The 15606-nt window shown below is 42.6% G+C and overlaps 1 protein-coding gene across 1 annotated transcript in view; it reads right to left on the reverse strand.

Annotated features, from left to right (window-relative positions):
- Positions 1-6063: 6063 nt before the first annotated feature.
- The window catches only part of LOC307090012 (rho-related GTP-binding protein RhoN-like), a 23557-nt gene continuing 14014 nt past the window's right edge, over positions 6064-15606 (reverse strand). Inside the window, exons 3-5 of the mRNA XM_079756537.1 lie at positions 14803-14912; positions 9851-9985; positions 6064-7209 (exon numbers count right to left, since the gene is read on the reverse strand). Of these exons, the coding sequence (XP_079612663.1) occupies positions 6952-7209; positions 9851-9985; positions 14803-14912 (503 nt within the window). The 3' untranslated portion in view covers positions 6064-6951. The remainder of the gene's footprint in view (positions 7210-9850; positions 9986-14802; positions 14913-15606) is intronic.

The raw sequence follows: 15606 nt of genomic DNA on the forward strand, positions 1-15606 counted from the left end.
GCAAAGGTTTGGAAAGCCCTCATCGAGTGTTTCCAGAGCTTTGTTGATGCTTGGAGAGCTCAGCAATGTTAGTGCAGGATGTGATAACCTTACCTCTGGCTGGAACCTTAAACATACAATACCCAGCTAAACCCAGAAGTGGCCCCTAATATTTCCCAGAACACGCCCTCTTTAATAATGCATGATGCTAGCCCAGCCTCAACCGAAGCAGAGTGTTGTTTGGACAGCTAGAACGATTTGTGGAAGTGTAGTGAAGCAGGTTTATTCATAGTGCTGCTGACAATGGATAAAATCCCTAAATTGTGTTTTTACCCATACGTCTGCTTGAATGACTGCACATGTTAGTATCCATAAACACAGGGTATCCACTATCCAAACCGCGTTCTATTGTCTCTTCCAACTAGGGGCCTGATATTGGGAGGGACACCGTAGCTCAGTTTTACTTATTTATTTGGTGGTGGATCAGGCAACACAGGCCTAGCCTGAATGATTGCTGGGAGAATGTCTGCTGAGAAACATATTTTCATTTCAAAATGTCTCAGAAATAAAGTGAAAAATGGTTTTGTTTACTAGCTGGTTTTATTTATTTAAATGCTTGTATTTTTATTCTTTGCCTTAAAGGTTGCATTGCGTGTAGAGGCCTACATCTGTTTAACCAGCAAAGTGATAAGTGTTACTAATTCATGCCTTTGACAAACCAAACATGCATGAACTCTCATGCCAGAAGCTGCACATCTTAGTGAACCATAAATAAATAAAACAAGCAGGTCAAAGCAAAGCTGTTCCCTATCCGATCTTTGGCTCGAGGCGCTGACATGATACCAGATGTGTGCCTTGTGCAGCTTTTTGTTTCTTTCCTGCCTGCTGAGTCTTTCGGTTTAATTCCAGTGGACAGGAGAGGATGTAGGACCTAGCTATGAGTGAAGGAATCATGACATAACATAGAGTGAAGGAAGTGAGTGAAGGAAACATGAAATACCACATCATGCTATTGTAGTAGAGGCGTTGCTTCAATCCAATAAGGAGTGCAGTCTCACCACATGTTCTGCTGTAACAAACTCTAGGTCTATTCATATGATGACTCAATTGCATATTTTTACTGTGTCTTCGATGATTGTTACATCATTGTTTTTTTATGTATAATTTCACACAGAAATACAATTCACACACAAATACAATTAACAAACTTCACAATAACTTCAAGAAAACCAATATTCATACTAAGTAAGGCGTTATTAAAGACAGATTGAGTACTTTTTTGGGTGATGTCTGGCAGAAGGTCTTTAGGCCTTTTGGTCAAATCATTTGACCAATAGGCCTAAATGCATTCTGCCGCAGATCATTTATGACGTAATCATTAATTGATTATTCCAATTTTTACCTTTGACTCAAATGTTTAATAATAATATATAATATAATAATTGGAATAATCAATGACATAATCAATGCATGCAACATTACCTTACCTTTGCAAGAATCCCATGGTTGGTTAACCTGTGTTTGGAAATAGATCTCAAAGTTTGTCTCCAGACCTATAGCTGAAGATGTTTCTGTGTGAACATTTTATGTGGGAAAGGAGCATGGAACAGTCTGTTTCCCCCTCTGGATCACTCGCTTATCGAGTGTATGTGTGTGTGCTCATGCCCACCTTCAAATGATGCGCAAAGTTGCATTATTCTTAAGTTGCGCTGCCGCAGGGCAATCATGCACCCCCTGGTAAGATCCAAAGCAGAAACACGCTCTTGCAGATTGATAGCTCCTAGCAACTAGAGACATCAGGATCGAAATGTTTCCATGAGCAGAGTAGTAGCCTAGTGGATATTTACTGACTGGCCAAGTGTTTACTCCAGGTGTCAGTAAGAGTCAAGAGGGCAAGAAGAAATCTTGAGAAGGAACGCAGAGTGGGGGATCCCTCCTTCAGAGTGGGGGATTTTTCCTTCCAGGGATGATCAGAAGTGCAATAGGGGCCATAATTGACATACACACATACATACAATATACTTTGTGAAATATATATATATTTATACAGGTATATATATATATTGCATTGAAATTTGTCGACTTCTTGCGTTATATTCAATGTTTGTACTAGTTCTGCTGCTAGCAAGTCAAATGATTGAACTTCCACTAAACTTTTTGTGAATAAATGTATAAACGCCCATTTAATGTGTCTTGCATGAAAATGCTGTAATAGTTTCAAGCACAACAATGTCTCCACATAATTACAAATCACTTCAGGAATAATTACTGACAGTCAATTAACTCAAATCAACACAAATCAACTGATACAGGGTCCCTAGACTAAGGAATAGTTAATACAATCTGAAAACAATCTGAATGTAAAGCTTAAACAAAATAAAAAAAAATTGAGTTCTCACATTGGGTTTTCCAGAGCCTGAAAATCCTTCTCGGCCTCTGCAGTGTTCAACTTACGATTGCTCCCATTGGCTTCTGCCCAGTGACCCCCAAACACAAGCTCCGCTCGGATTGACTAAATTACATAACTTGCAAAGTTATGAAAAACCCCAATGTTAAGTCATGGCCCCTCAACGGACCCAAACAGGTACTCTCTAAACCAGGGGCGTCACTAGGTTTTAAGGACAGGGGGGGCTTAGCCCCCAGGAGATGCACAGAATGTGAGCGAACGTTTAATTTCACAAACAGCTAACAAAAACTGAGAAATTACAACCTAGGTTGCAGGGAAAACGTGGACTGGATTTCAGTGATGTGGGCATGCTCTATATGAACAAGTGGAATGGACTCGATAACGACGCACTGACCGCTTCCATAAGGGAAACTAAGATTTATGATCACATTTAAGTTAATAATAACTGGTTATATGATTATTTATCTAAGCTCAAATTCTCGCCACATTATATTGAATTTGTCGGCACTTTTTTGTAAAAAAAAAATAAATAAAAAATTATTTATAAATGAACATAAAATTATTTAGGGGGGCTTAAGAATATTTTAGGGGGGCTGAAGCCCCCCTAAAATAGGCCTAATGACGCCACTGCTCTAAACCATTATCCTGCTAGGGGCTACCTGGCTAATCAGCAGTCCAAAGACATCTTGAACACACACACACACACATGTGCAACACTAGTCTTTGCTAGGAAAAGCAACAACCTTTATTAGTGCTTTCATCTGCCAGTTAAAATGTTGATGTAAAAATTGAAAAAAATTTGAAACTGTCATTGAATGGGCTGTGTGTGTGTGTGTGTGTGTGTGTGTGTGTGTGTGTGTGTGTGTGTGTGTTTGTGTGTTTGTGTGTGTGTGTAGGCAGACTTTCTTGTCCTAAGTGGCTGCAGCTGCGGCCTTCATGGCCGCTCAGAGGAAACAGAAGCACAGAGGGGGTCGCCCTTTGTAGTGTGCTGAAGGCATTTCAGTTTAATGTCCTCAATTTTACATTGTGTTTAAATTGCCTCTACATGTTTAATGAAGTGCTCTCTCTCTGACACCACAGCTATTTGCCATTGTGTATCTCTCATTATGAACATTTTTCTGTTGCCGGTCTCAGATCAGCCGAATGCCGTAGGTTTTCTTTTCTTTTCTTTCTTTTTATATAGATACATATATAATAAAAGCTTAATACATAAATACTTGTTAGTGTCTTCTGAGGTTTGTCCGAGGACTACGATGAAGCTGTATGTGCTTTTAGGAGTCAGGAGAAGCTATTAAAGTTGCAGGAGGTTTGAGACTAAAGTGGACACTGATCCCTTCCTCTTCGGGATTAAAGTGAGATACGGCCAGGCCGGGTGTTAAGTGTGTTTCTGTGGCACTAATGGCCTGTACACCGACGCAAGGGGAACATCCCAACACTCCACATCTCATATTCTCATTATGCCGTCTAACAAGCTCATCAATTCACTGTCTTCTTTTCTACCAGAAAGCTCAACTTTATTTGCTCGTCCTAATATGGATAAAGTCTGGCTGTGATTAAAGAGGTTCTCTAGATACATCCTAATATTCTGCTTCTTTAAACTAGCAATACCCAATGCATAAATTACAATTTATAAAACCCTTGGATAATTTACACCGTCTGGACAAAAGAATAGTTTCATAAGAAATTGTGTTGTGCATTTTGGTTCAGATGATTCATCAAAACAGATGCCATAGCCATCCATCATAAGGAGGAGTAATGTGAAATGAGTGAAAAGAGTGATGTGTGAGGATACCTATTGTGCCTGCCTCTGTATGGGAACATTCCGATTTCATACCACTCCCGGCTCACTTTTGACCAATCGGGCCTGTCGATCACTTGCGCACACAGGACATTATCATAGCTCGATACCACAGGTGCTGAACAATGCACAGAGGTCCATTCTTTCGGGGTTGTTCATTTCAAAAATCTTTCTTTCTTCTGCTCTTTTCTGCTCTTGCTCTTTGCAGAATAGGTTTTATAGATAAGACAGGAGTCCAGATAGAACATGTGGGTACATTTTTAAGTATTACGTATTATTATTATTAAAGGAGCAGCAGTGGTAGAAATGTGGTGCTATCTCTTGTGAACCCTTCCAGCCTTGTCTCTGTTGAGTGGTTTGTCGCAGTAGCTCTCGTATGGCAACAAGGACAAGCTCAACATGTCGCCGCTGCTTTCTGCCCAAGGCTAAAATGACTGCAACGTGACATCATTCGTGTCCTCTGCGGCAATCAAACTGGCCAGTTTGAACCCAAAGCAGGCGTCAACGACCCAGTAGCCGCGTGGCTCGCTGTGGTCTCCCGGGCAGCCGTCTCTGTTTGCGTGATAAAACCGGTTTAATCAAAGAAAAGGAAATGTAGGCAAAAAAAATACCAAATTCAGCATGTATGCGAATGTGAAGCATTAAAACACAAACCAACAATAGAGCAAAAAGGGTTACACTTTGGTGAGATGGGACTTTCCCGCTCACTCTGTCTCTCACTCTCTTTCTCACTCTCACTCTGTCTCTCACACCATTTTTCTCACTCTGTCCCTTGCTCTCTTTCTCACCCTCTCTCTTGTATATATATATTCGCTCACTCTATCTCTTACTCTTTCTCACTCTCACTCAGTCTCACCCTCTTTCTCACTCTCACTCTCCCTCTCCCTCTTTCTCTGTATCTCTTTCTCTCACCTACTCCGTCTCACTAAATCTGGTTGAGAAAACATTTTCCCTGAGCTCATTATTCTTATATTCAGCGACTATATTCCTCACTGTATTTTAATCCCTTTGGCCCAATTCGGTTCATTCAAAATGTCAGTCTTATAGAGAACGTCTTTCCTCTATCAGTAATGATTCAAACTGCCGGAGGGGTTAAACAAAGCGAATAAATAAAAGCGTTGAGCCATCCATGAAGGCCTCCTCCCTGCTGGTCTGAGGTCTGCACTCATCTCAATGGCGGTGCTGTGACCTCACACACCTGCCACCCCGGGTTTGTGGTGGTTGTGTGGCATGTCAGTTCACCACCGCTCAGAGCTAGCTAAGTGATGTCGATGGAAAAGGTGTCCTCTGGGACAACCCGAGAATCAGTCACATACTTTGAGAGATAATGCCCTTTCGTTGTTTTACTTTTTGAATATATATTATTGATGTATGAATTCAATGGCCTATATAGCATTTATCGTACATACATAGTATATATATATATATATATATACATATATATATAAATGGTATAAGTAAGTATTAAGTTGCACTGTTAAAAATGAAACTGTCACTAATAGTTATCACCTTATCCCTTAGTACCACGATGTACTTATACAATACTTGCTCACTGTAATCAATTCAGATATTTTGTTTGTCAATGTGACAAGACATTTTCAAGGTCTGTCTTGTTTTCACCAAGTGTAAGCATTGCTTAGTGTTTATAAAAAGCAGTCACCCTGTCCAACACCCCAGGAGGTTTCTTTGCATTTTGGATCTCTCTCTCCCTCGAAAAACATAATTTATTTCTTACAGGAAAATAACTCTTTTACCGTGAAACTGTTCATCCGGAATCCCATTGTTTTTTTGTGCAATCAAATGTTGTTTTGTTAGAAACCATCAGAAAATACCAGGTTGAAATGAAGCTAGACATCAAAGAAAGACTATATATTGAGGCTTTTATACATTTAGCAGAGCTAGATCCCTTTATTTCGGCGTTTCATGTACAGTGTTACAGTTGATACGACCTCCCATCTTCAACTTTGACCAGTGTAATTCATTTCACAATACTTAAGTGTCCTCATTTTGAGTAAATACTTAATTTCCAGTTTTTAAAAAGCACTTGCGGTTTTAGAAAATTTGAGTAGCGGTTGTTTACCAGGCCCTTTCTTGTATTGTATTTATTTCCTTTTCAACACACTTTAAATAAAGCGCCACAACAGTTTAATTCCCTGACTCTCTTTAACAGCCGTGCTGATAACAACTCCTTGTGCTTTTTCTTGCTTTTCCTTCAGCAGAGGATTTGATGCCATTGTAGAGACATGATATTACAAAACATCAAGACTGGTTCGTCCTAAACTAGTTGAACTCGAGCCATCCTGAAACAAAGTCCTCTCTTAATCCAGCCTTACTACATTCACACGCCCACACCGCCTCCCCCAAACATTCTCTTAACTGTTCACCTGCCACCTCCTGTGCGAGCAAACCCATTAGTTAGCAAACCCATTAGCGTCTGCGTTTGTTTTGCCAATGTGCTCAGGGTCGCTCCGAAAATAATCACAGCTAAACACTTGCATACCGCAACCGTGAAGGCTTTCCCTGACAGAAAAATACACACCAAACAAAAATGTCACCATGAAAGCATCGCCGTCGATGGACTCATCGTCCACAGACTGGCGTCCATCCGTAGTTTAGTTCTTTTGTTGCGTTTCCCATTGTCCTCGAACGCAGTGTGCAAACAATTGACCAAGGTGAACCAATAAATTAAGTTCAATGTGTGCGGCGGCGCGGTCCCTTTCGTCTCCTTCTCCTTCCTCTCCCTACGACCGCTTCCTGCGCTCCCCTGTCACATGATCACGCAGCTCTTGGCGCGGTCCTTGCGGCCGGTCGCCGGCGGCCGCTCGTGAAGCTCAGTCCGTGGCGGCTGCTGGGAGACGCGCTTGAGGCCGCGCCGCGAGCCGGAGCGCTTCAGCGGGGGCCGGAGGTGGTGCGCCACGGAGGCCAGGGTGGTGACGTGGAAGACGTCGCGCACGCTGTTCTCAGAGTACTTGGCGGTGCACTCGGCGTACGCCACGGCGCCGATCTGCCGCGCCAGGCTGGTGCCCTTCAGGATGCAGCGGAGACAGAGGAGTCATGTTAGAGACACGTCAACACTGGGAAGGTCAACACTGTGGTGGTAGAAGGGTTTCAGAGGCTATGTTGCGCATTCACATCTCATCCCTCCTACTCCTATTATGTATCTAATTTATGTTGATAAAAAAACCCTGATTCATCAACATCTTTAGGATTGAACAGTGTGTGTGTGTGTGTGTGTGTGTGTGTGTGTGTGTGCACACGCGTGTGTGTATAATGATGCCTATTTCCTCATTAAAAATGGCTTAAACATTCATGTTAGATCTGTAATTCATCTTGTTAAACTCCCAGTTCCCCCGAGTGTAAAGCATTTCTGATGGCTAGATGGTTTCCTATGGATACATCCATTCAGTCAGAGGAGGGCATTAGGAGCCCCATGCCTGCAATGCTCTTAAGTGTATTATTTCACTTCTATAAGTAGAATATGTCCTCCCATTCATCTCTAATTACAACCCATCAGACCGCTTGTTTGCATGCAGTGCATTCTTTAAAAGGTATTAAAGTTGAGACTCTTAACACAGAGATGAAATATTCAACGCCTATGACTGCAAGCACTAAACAGAGAGGCAAATTTCACTCCCTTTCATTATTCTGATTCTTCTATCATTTGTGTTTTTTGTAACTAGCCAGTAATAATATAAAGATCATGTAGAAAGATATCTTGCATTCATCTTAGATAAACATTTGTTGGTATTGTTTAGATATACCTTCATAGTTTCTACACCAGGGGTCTCAAACTCGCGGATGATATTTTGTGGCCCCCTACTTGACATCAAAGTTTAGCGTTAGTGCGGCCCGCGCATTGTTGTCAAACGCACATTTTTGCTGAGTGGCTTGCCAAGCTTTTTAATCACTTGCGATAGGGTGACCAGATGTCCCGGTTTTGCCGGACAGTCCCAATTTTGAGTTGCGTGTCCTGAGTCCTGACAAAAGCCATAGGACGCTAAAATGTCCTGGTTTCCACCAACCGCTATGAAATGTCTCGTGTTGTCAGCGATTACATAGCCAACGTGATCTAATTATAGCCCGATCATTAACTTAGATTGGGTCAGCTGTGCTCCTTTTTTTTGTGGACTACTTGATGCAGTCCAGCCTGACCCAGACTCTACCTCCAGCGGCCCCCAGGTAAATTGAGTTTGAGACCCCTGGTCTATACTGTCTCGTTTCTCACATATTTCTTCAACCACATCATTGCCTGTGGAACCCAAAAATAGTGATTTGGTAAATCATAACTCAAGAACCAGTTAACAGGTAGCTACGCAACAGGTTATGCAAATTATGTGTTCTGATTGGCACAAATTGGTGCCAAGTGACTTGGCGCAAGTGACATCGCCTGGCAACCATGTCAGCCAATCAGGGACTGTTATTGTAATAACTGGCACCCATGTCAGCCAATCAGGGAGGGTTATTGTAATAACTGGTACCCAAGTCAGCCAATCAGGGAGGGTTATTGTGATAACTGGCACCCATGTCAGCCAATCAGGGAGGGTTATTGTAATAACATGCCCATTAGGTTCAATCATAGATAGTATATAAAATGGATGTAGCATCCAGGCAGACCTCAGTTATTCCAACTGCATCCAATTCTCTTGGTTTATGCGTGTTGCCATCTTAGTTTGACTCGTCATAGTTTGACTCCGCCTCATTTCCTTTAACCAAAAAAGGGCATTAATCTCCCGCCCCCATTGATGGGGGGCGGGAGATACGCCCATCTAGGTGATGTACAGAGAGTGAGAGTCAGCGGCTAGCTGTCACTCAAGAGGCTGCGTCCCTAATTATTCATACATTTTAACCTCCAATAAAATAAAAACTTGCTTCCTAAAAAAAATTCACCTCAGTGTTGTCATGGAGATATGAACTAAACATACTGACTAGAATGTTTTTTTGGACCAGGCTGTAAATAGGTTTAATAAGACTGTGAAAACGGCCTGTTTAACATGTGAGTCAACAAAGAATTGCTCCCTTTTGGTACCACCTCGTAGTGGCCACCCGGTGCTGCTGCAATGTTTGTCACTGCATTGGATGCTGGTATATCTCGCTGTGGTTGGGGCTTGGGTTCAATCAGAGGCTTATTCTACTAGAGGCTTATTCTCCTATCAGCTAGCTTCACAAGGCCCACATATTGATATTTGTAATTTAACAGCACACAGACACACAAGGTCGAGTGGGCCGACATAAGCAGAAATAGTATATCCAACTCTGTCGACGTGTCCTCCTTAAGTAGTCTTGTTATCCAGACTAGAAAACCTGATCTATGAATACGCATCTGTCAGTCCATCCTCTTTTCATATCCCATTTGTCATCTGAAGGAGGGTATTTACTTATTATTTATTAATTATTAATTATTACTATTGTGATCTATTGATGCTGCTACTTATTTTTACTTCTCACTTTTTTATCTTATCTCATCTATTTTTACTTGTCTCTATTTACTTTATCTTGTATTGTTGCTGCTATGTGGCTGTTGAGGAACCAAGCCTAAGAATTGAACTCTTGTGTACTTGGGTACAATAACATGTAATAAAACTAACTCTGATTCTGATTCTGAGGCAGATCACAGAGGCCATGGTGGCGTCTCACTCTGTCATGTTTGGGGCGTGAGCGAGTCTCACCTGTTCGTGGGTGACCGGGATGAGTCTGAGTTTGGACAGCTCTCTCAGGACGCCCAGGTCGGTCCTCATGTCCAGCTTGCAGCCCACCAACACCACCTTGGCACTTGGGCAGAACTCCTGGGTCTCCCCCTGCCACTGTGGGGGACAACAGAACCATGCATCAACATGCAGTAGAACACAGGATCCCACGGGTCACCAAAGAGGGGCAGGGGATTGTTGACATTGGGAATCAAACACAGAAGCTTCTGGCTGTGGTGAGGGTGTGAGGTGAGGGTGTTCAACCCCCCACAGCCAGAGGTTTCTGTGTTCGATTCCCAATGTCGGTAAGATACCCAAACCCTGTTCCCTACCTGTTCCCTGAGGATACGTGTCTGTATTTTTAACTTAGCTTGTTTTGCCCATGCTGAATGTTAATAATAGCTACGTCATAACAACAAACTATACCTGTGATGTGAATGAAAGTTGAACACTAATAAATGCACATTTGAGGAAAAAAATTGGCTACAGGTAAGAAGAAGTACATCATCATGAGTTATTGTAATTACATTTCTATGATTTATTATTATTTTTCACCCCCTTCCTAATATTACGTGCTAAGAAATATCCTTGCTCCATTTGTGTTCGGTCTTTCTGCACAGCATTTGGATTTGGCTTCATAGGGCAGTGATTTATTCTGCCCCTTTGTCTCTCTGCAGACATGCAGACCTCTGTGAGGTTAGGTTTCCTGTGTCTCTACATGTCTCTGTGAAACCCCGTCCTGTGTGCGGTGTTAGTGGCGCAGCATGCTGCCGTCCATTCAGTACGGTGCGAGCGCAGTGGGGAATGAGGCTAGCTGAGAACGCTATCTGAGAGCGATGGTGAACAACAAGCTTCCTTGGCAGCTGATGCCAACCTTGGCACTTTGCTAGCCTCTCAAAACACATCGTAAGCATGAGTCCTCAACTATGGTCCTCATCATGTCTGGTGTGTGTGTGTGTGTGTGTGTGTGTATGTGTGTGTGTGTGTGTGTGTGTGTGTGTGTGTGTGTGTGTGTGTGTGTATCAAGAGTGGGAGAGATTGCAAACTTGTTTCCCTTTTGGTAGAACTTTGTGAAAGAACGACGAAACAAAATGCTTGGCAAGATAGAAATGCAATGGTGGGAGGAGGAGGAGGAGGAAGCCATGTTCAGTAAACACGAGCACCTAGAGTGTGGAGAAACGATGGGAGCTGGATGATTTTAGATGACCGACAGTCTTTCAGAGTACCACGTGTCGAGAACCTGTCTGCTGTTAAACAGAGTGGAGTGCGACAGGTCCGAACACAATGAGTCATAATGGCAGCAGTTCATTGAGTGAGGGGAGGGGGGGTGTCTACAGATCCTGCTACTCACACAACAGCATGAAGCATGCCGCTGAGCACAACTGCCACAGTGCACTCTTGGAAACCAAAGGCTCGCCCCCCCCCCTCTCTCTCCCTTTCCTTTTCATTTAACTACCTCTATTTATTATCCTTTACTCTTTCTATTGTTTTTATTCTCACTGTGTATCTCGGTTCTCGTTCTCATTTTTTATTCTTTCCATTCTCTCTCTTTCTCCATTTCACTGTTTCCCCATCTCTTAACATATCGCTTCTATATCTTCATTTTTGCTATTCTCTATCATTCTCACTATGCTCCATTGTCTCGCTCTCTCGTTCTCTTCTTCTCTCTCTCTCTCTTTCTATGGGAGAGGGATTCTGCTAATTTTGAGTAGGTTTCAAATACTTAATAATAAAATAAATAATAAAATTATTATTATAAAAATAATAATAAAAATGAGAATTCTCAGAGCTAGTGTATGTATGGCTGTGTTTAGGAACACGCAAACATGGAAATAGTTTAGAGTGGTTTGCAATAGGGCTGTGCAGATCACATCATTGTGATTGCGATTGATCGTCATAATAAACCACTGTGTCAACGGGGGAGAAGTAAGAAGAGTTTTATATATTATTTAACTAATGTATTTATCAGCGATTTCAAGTTTAATCAAGGCCAAAAGATACCAAACAGCCCTACTAATAATAACCAGTTGGTGTTGAATAAACATGAGTAAAACAGGTAGCAATGTGTTTTGCTTTCATGGAGATCTGTCACCCACAACAGCACCTGTGTGATTTATCTTGGGGTGAATAGCACTAGTCCAAAATGTTAAACCACCTATTTGCTTTTGGATAATTGGAAGAAGGCCTATTCTCCTACTATGGAAGCCATGTGTCCTCAGAAAATTGTAGCCTACAAGCTCTGCCGTATCCAATTGGGAATAAGACCGCCAGGTGGATCTGATAGACACTGGCGTCCGCGCAGCAATCCTACCTTATATTGTATGATTGCTTTTTGTGTTATTAAAATATCACTGTAGAAATGAGCAGGAAAAACTGTCAGTTGGTAAAATCGCAAATATGCAGCAGTAGTCACTGCCAGCTCAGAATCAGGAGGGGAAAGATAGGTACTATCAATTTAAAGGGCAAAATTATAGTTGGTTTGTTTACATGTTTCACGTCATCTAAGAGCGAGGCCTAATATGATAGTTAGGTGTCAAAAAAGGCGTGGTCAAGGTCCATCGCTGTTCAGGTGAACTCCCGTAGCCTAACCTTCCATCGCTATAACTGCACAGACAAGAGAAACATTGGTCGTTCCCATTCAGTTGGTAATAAAATGGAATAACCCAATTATAACCTAGGCTTTAATAGGCCCCATTATTTTGTAATATGTTCACTGCTCACATTTATAGAACGTTAACCAGGCGAATACGCTTTAAAGGGAAAGCAACAACAAGTTTTTCCCAAGCTATTTAGATTATCAATTAACCAAATGTAATACCCAAGTACTCCCCTCCCTTCTCCTCCCCCCCCCTCGCTCCCCCCGCTCTCCTCCCCCCTGCTGCTTTGAACAAGTGTCAACACCTTTTTTGAGGAAAGGAGAGAGGCGTAGTTGAACACAGAAATCATTTGGTAAACGGCAGTTGTGACAATTATTAAATTTTGTTTGCTGTGACCGTCAATCACCATTATAAAAATGTGGCACAGCCTCAGTAACATATTTTATTGAAATACCAATTCAGTGTGTGCTTCTCTTCTCAACAACGTACCGTGAATTCACGACAAGGAGCAGGAAGGGTTAAAATGGATGGCTTTGGTACGCTTTAAACGTTTAAGAGCTGGACCCCCGGCCCATTTGGCTGGAGGGCAAGCCCCTGTATGTGAAACTTTAATGAAGGGACATATAGTGAACTATCTGGAAACACACATGTTCCCATGCACACACACACACGCACAAACGCTTGCATGCACAGCACACCTACAAACAAATTGAACTGGAGTGATCCCACATTGAAGTGCTATCTGTGTGTGTGTGTGTGTGTGTGTGTGTGTGTGTGTGTGTGTGCGTGTGTGTTCGTGTTTTCTTGTGCGTGCGTGTGCGTATGTGTGTGCGTGTGTGTGTGTGTGTGTGTGTGTGTATGTGTGTGTGTTCTTGTGTGTGCGTGCGCGTGCGTGTGTATGTGCGTGTGTGTGTGTGTGTGTGTGTGTGTGTGTGTGTGGGAGGATCCTTTAGTGCAGCTCAGAGAGTTGTGATGTGTTAAAAGCTGAGAGATGGAGATGTGCAGGGTGAGATTTGAGGAAGACAGAAAATCTAGTTACAAATTGTAAACACCTAGATCACATCTCTGGGATATAGTGCGCCTGGCGTCGAACATCTGTTACTGTATCTCACTGATTGGCTCACAGTGGCCACAGGGGTTGACGTCACCGACTAACACTTACAAAGAATAGCAGCTCACACGCTCTTGATTTTTACCAGGCAGATAGCTGCAAATGCTGTTGTCTCTGTCTGAAGATGCTATAACTAATTTTAGCATTGCTATTACTCACTTTATCAGACAGTTTTTAACAAAGCGAATGACGTTATGGTTATGGGGCAGGTATAGATGGGTTATGTCAATAATGCCAGCAGGTAGCAGCCTTCCTTTAGTCACCCTTGAGCAGACATTAGGATTTGAACCTAGAACCTAGCAGCAGCTTCCTGCCAACTAGATTTCCTTTGAACAGATTTTGAGTGTTTGGAATAATTTAGGAAGGTTGATGTAGTAAATATATTCGTCTGCATAACGATGATTTGGACGAATACAACGCTGCAAGAGGCCATCAGTTAAACCAGCTCGTTTTAAATCACCTTAGCACTGAGCAGTGAACTCTGTGATGTCGGCCATTGTTTTTGTGCTGGCGTTTTTTGGCGGGCTTTATCTTGACGTGTCACTGTGGAATGCGGTGGGGGCATTGTGCCAAGGCCGTATTCATCAGCGCTAACAAGGCCAACAACAACTGTGGTCCTGGCAGGGTCAGGGTTCAAGTCGGACCCCTCTCACATGGGAACCCTCTAAAGGTCTTAAGGGCCTTCTTTGATGATGTCAACCGTGATTGATTTTACTTAAAAAAGGACGAATGTCGGCAGAATGCGTGGACTCTCCTTCCCCATGTTGTTCCCACACTTTTTTAGACGTTTGTTCGGCCTTCAAAGGACTGCTTTATTTGGATACCTGTGGTTATCAGAGGACCGATCATAGTGAGTCTTCTCAATGTTCACGTTCAACCACATGAAGCTGGCAATAGCAGCTTCAAGATTAGGTTGGCTACATTAAGCAATCACTACTTAATTGCATGTAGCAAATGCCACGACCAAAAGTCCAAGAATATCGGCGTGGAGAGTAGGCCTTTGGCCTTTAAAGCTAGCAGTGATGGCTTCATTTCCAGTACTCTGAAATGCGATTCATTCTAAGAAAATGGTAGAAAATGGCAGACTTAGAAGATAATATGATGAAAGAGAGAATCCCAGGGAGTTAAGAAAGCTAACTGTCTCGCACAACAACAAGTGGGCTTGGGTAACATCAGAAGACAGTCATTCAGACAGACAGACGGACAGCAGAGCATGTTCCCCTGACCTTTTTGAGCACGCTGTCCAGTGTCTCTGGACGGCTGATGTCGAAGCAGATCAGCACAGCATCGGCATCGGGATAGGCCAGCGGTCGCACGTTGTCGTAATACGTTGAACCTGTGGACAAACAAACAAACACAAACAACCATGATGTCTCCGACATATAGACTTATTTATTGTGTATTACCAATCCAACGCGATGCCTTGCTAACATTGTGAAATATCCTCCAGTACAAAGATCCCACAGCTATATCCATCATGTGATAGACACTATGTTGTTGTCTGCTTTTAAACACAGGCCTTGTGGATGTCACTTCCTGCAAGCCACTAATAAGGGAAAGAGTTATTACATGTTCATATTTATATTCTTATGAACTCAAACTGTTTAGTACGAGTTTTCTATTTCCTGCAGACAGACACGTTAGGATTGTAATTATACTGGGTATGGTGCGACACATAAAGTTTAGGACTGAATCGGTGTCTGCAGTTAATCGCTGATCCTGCATCCGTTTCACGTATAATAGTTAGCCCTAACTTTTTTTCTCTCACTCTCTTTAACCTTCAACTCCTGTTGCCCGACAACACATAATGGAGGACCTTGAGAAATAATTACAATCATTATGTGTAATGGCCGTGTACTAGACAGCATCTCATAGATCTCTCTCCCTCGCACGCTTTCTCCCCGTATATTGGCCTCTCTCTATTGGTCGCTTTCTCTCTCTCTCTCTCTCTCTCTCTCTCTCTCTCTCTCTCTCTCTCTCCCAGTGAGTGGGTGGTGATTGTGAAGCACGGGTTGGGGGACAGGCGCGAT

This window comes from Pollachius pollachius, assembly GCF_949987615.1.
Source record: "Pollachius pollachius genome assembly, chromosome: 19".
Taxonomy (NCBI): Eukaryota; Metazoa; Chordata; class Actinopteri; order Gadiformes; family Gadidae; genus Pollachius; species Pollachius pollachius.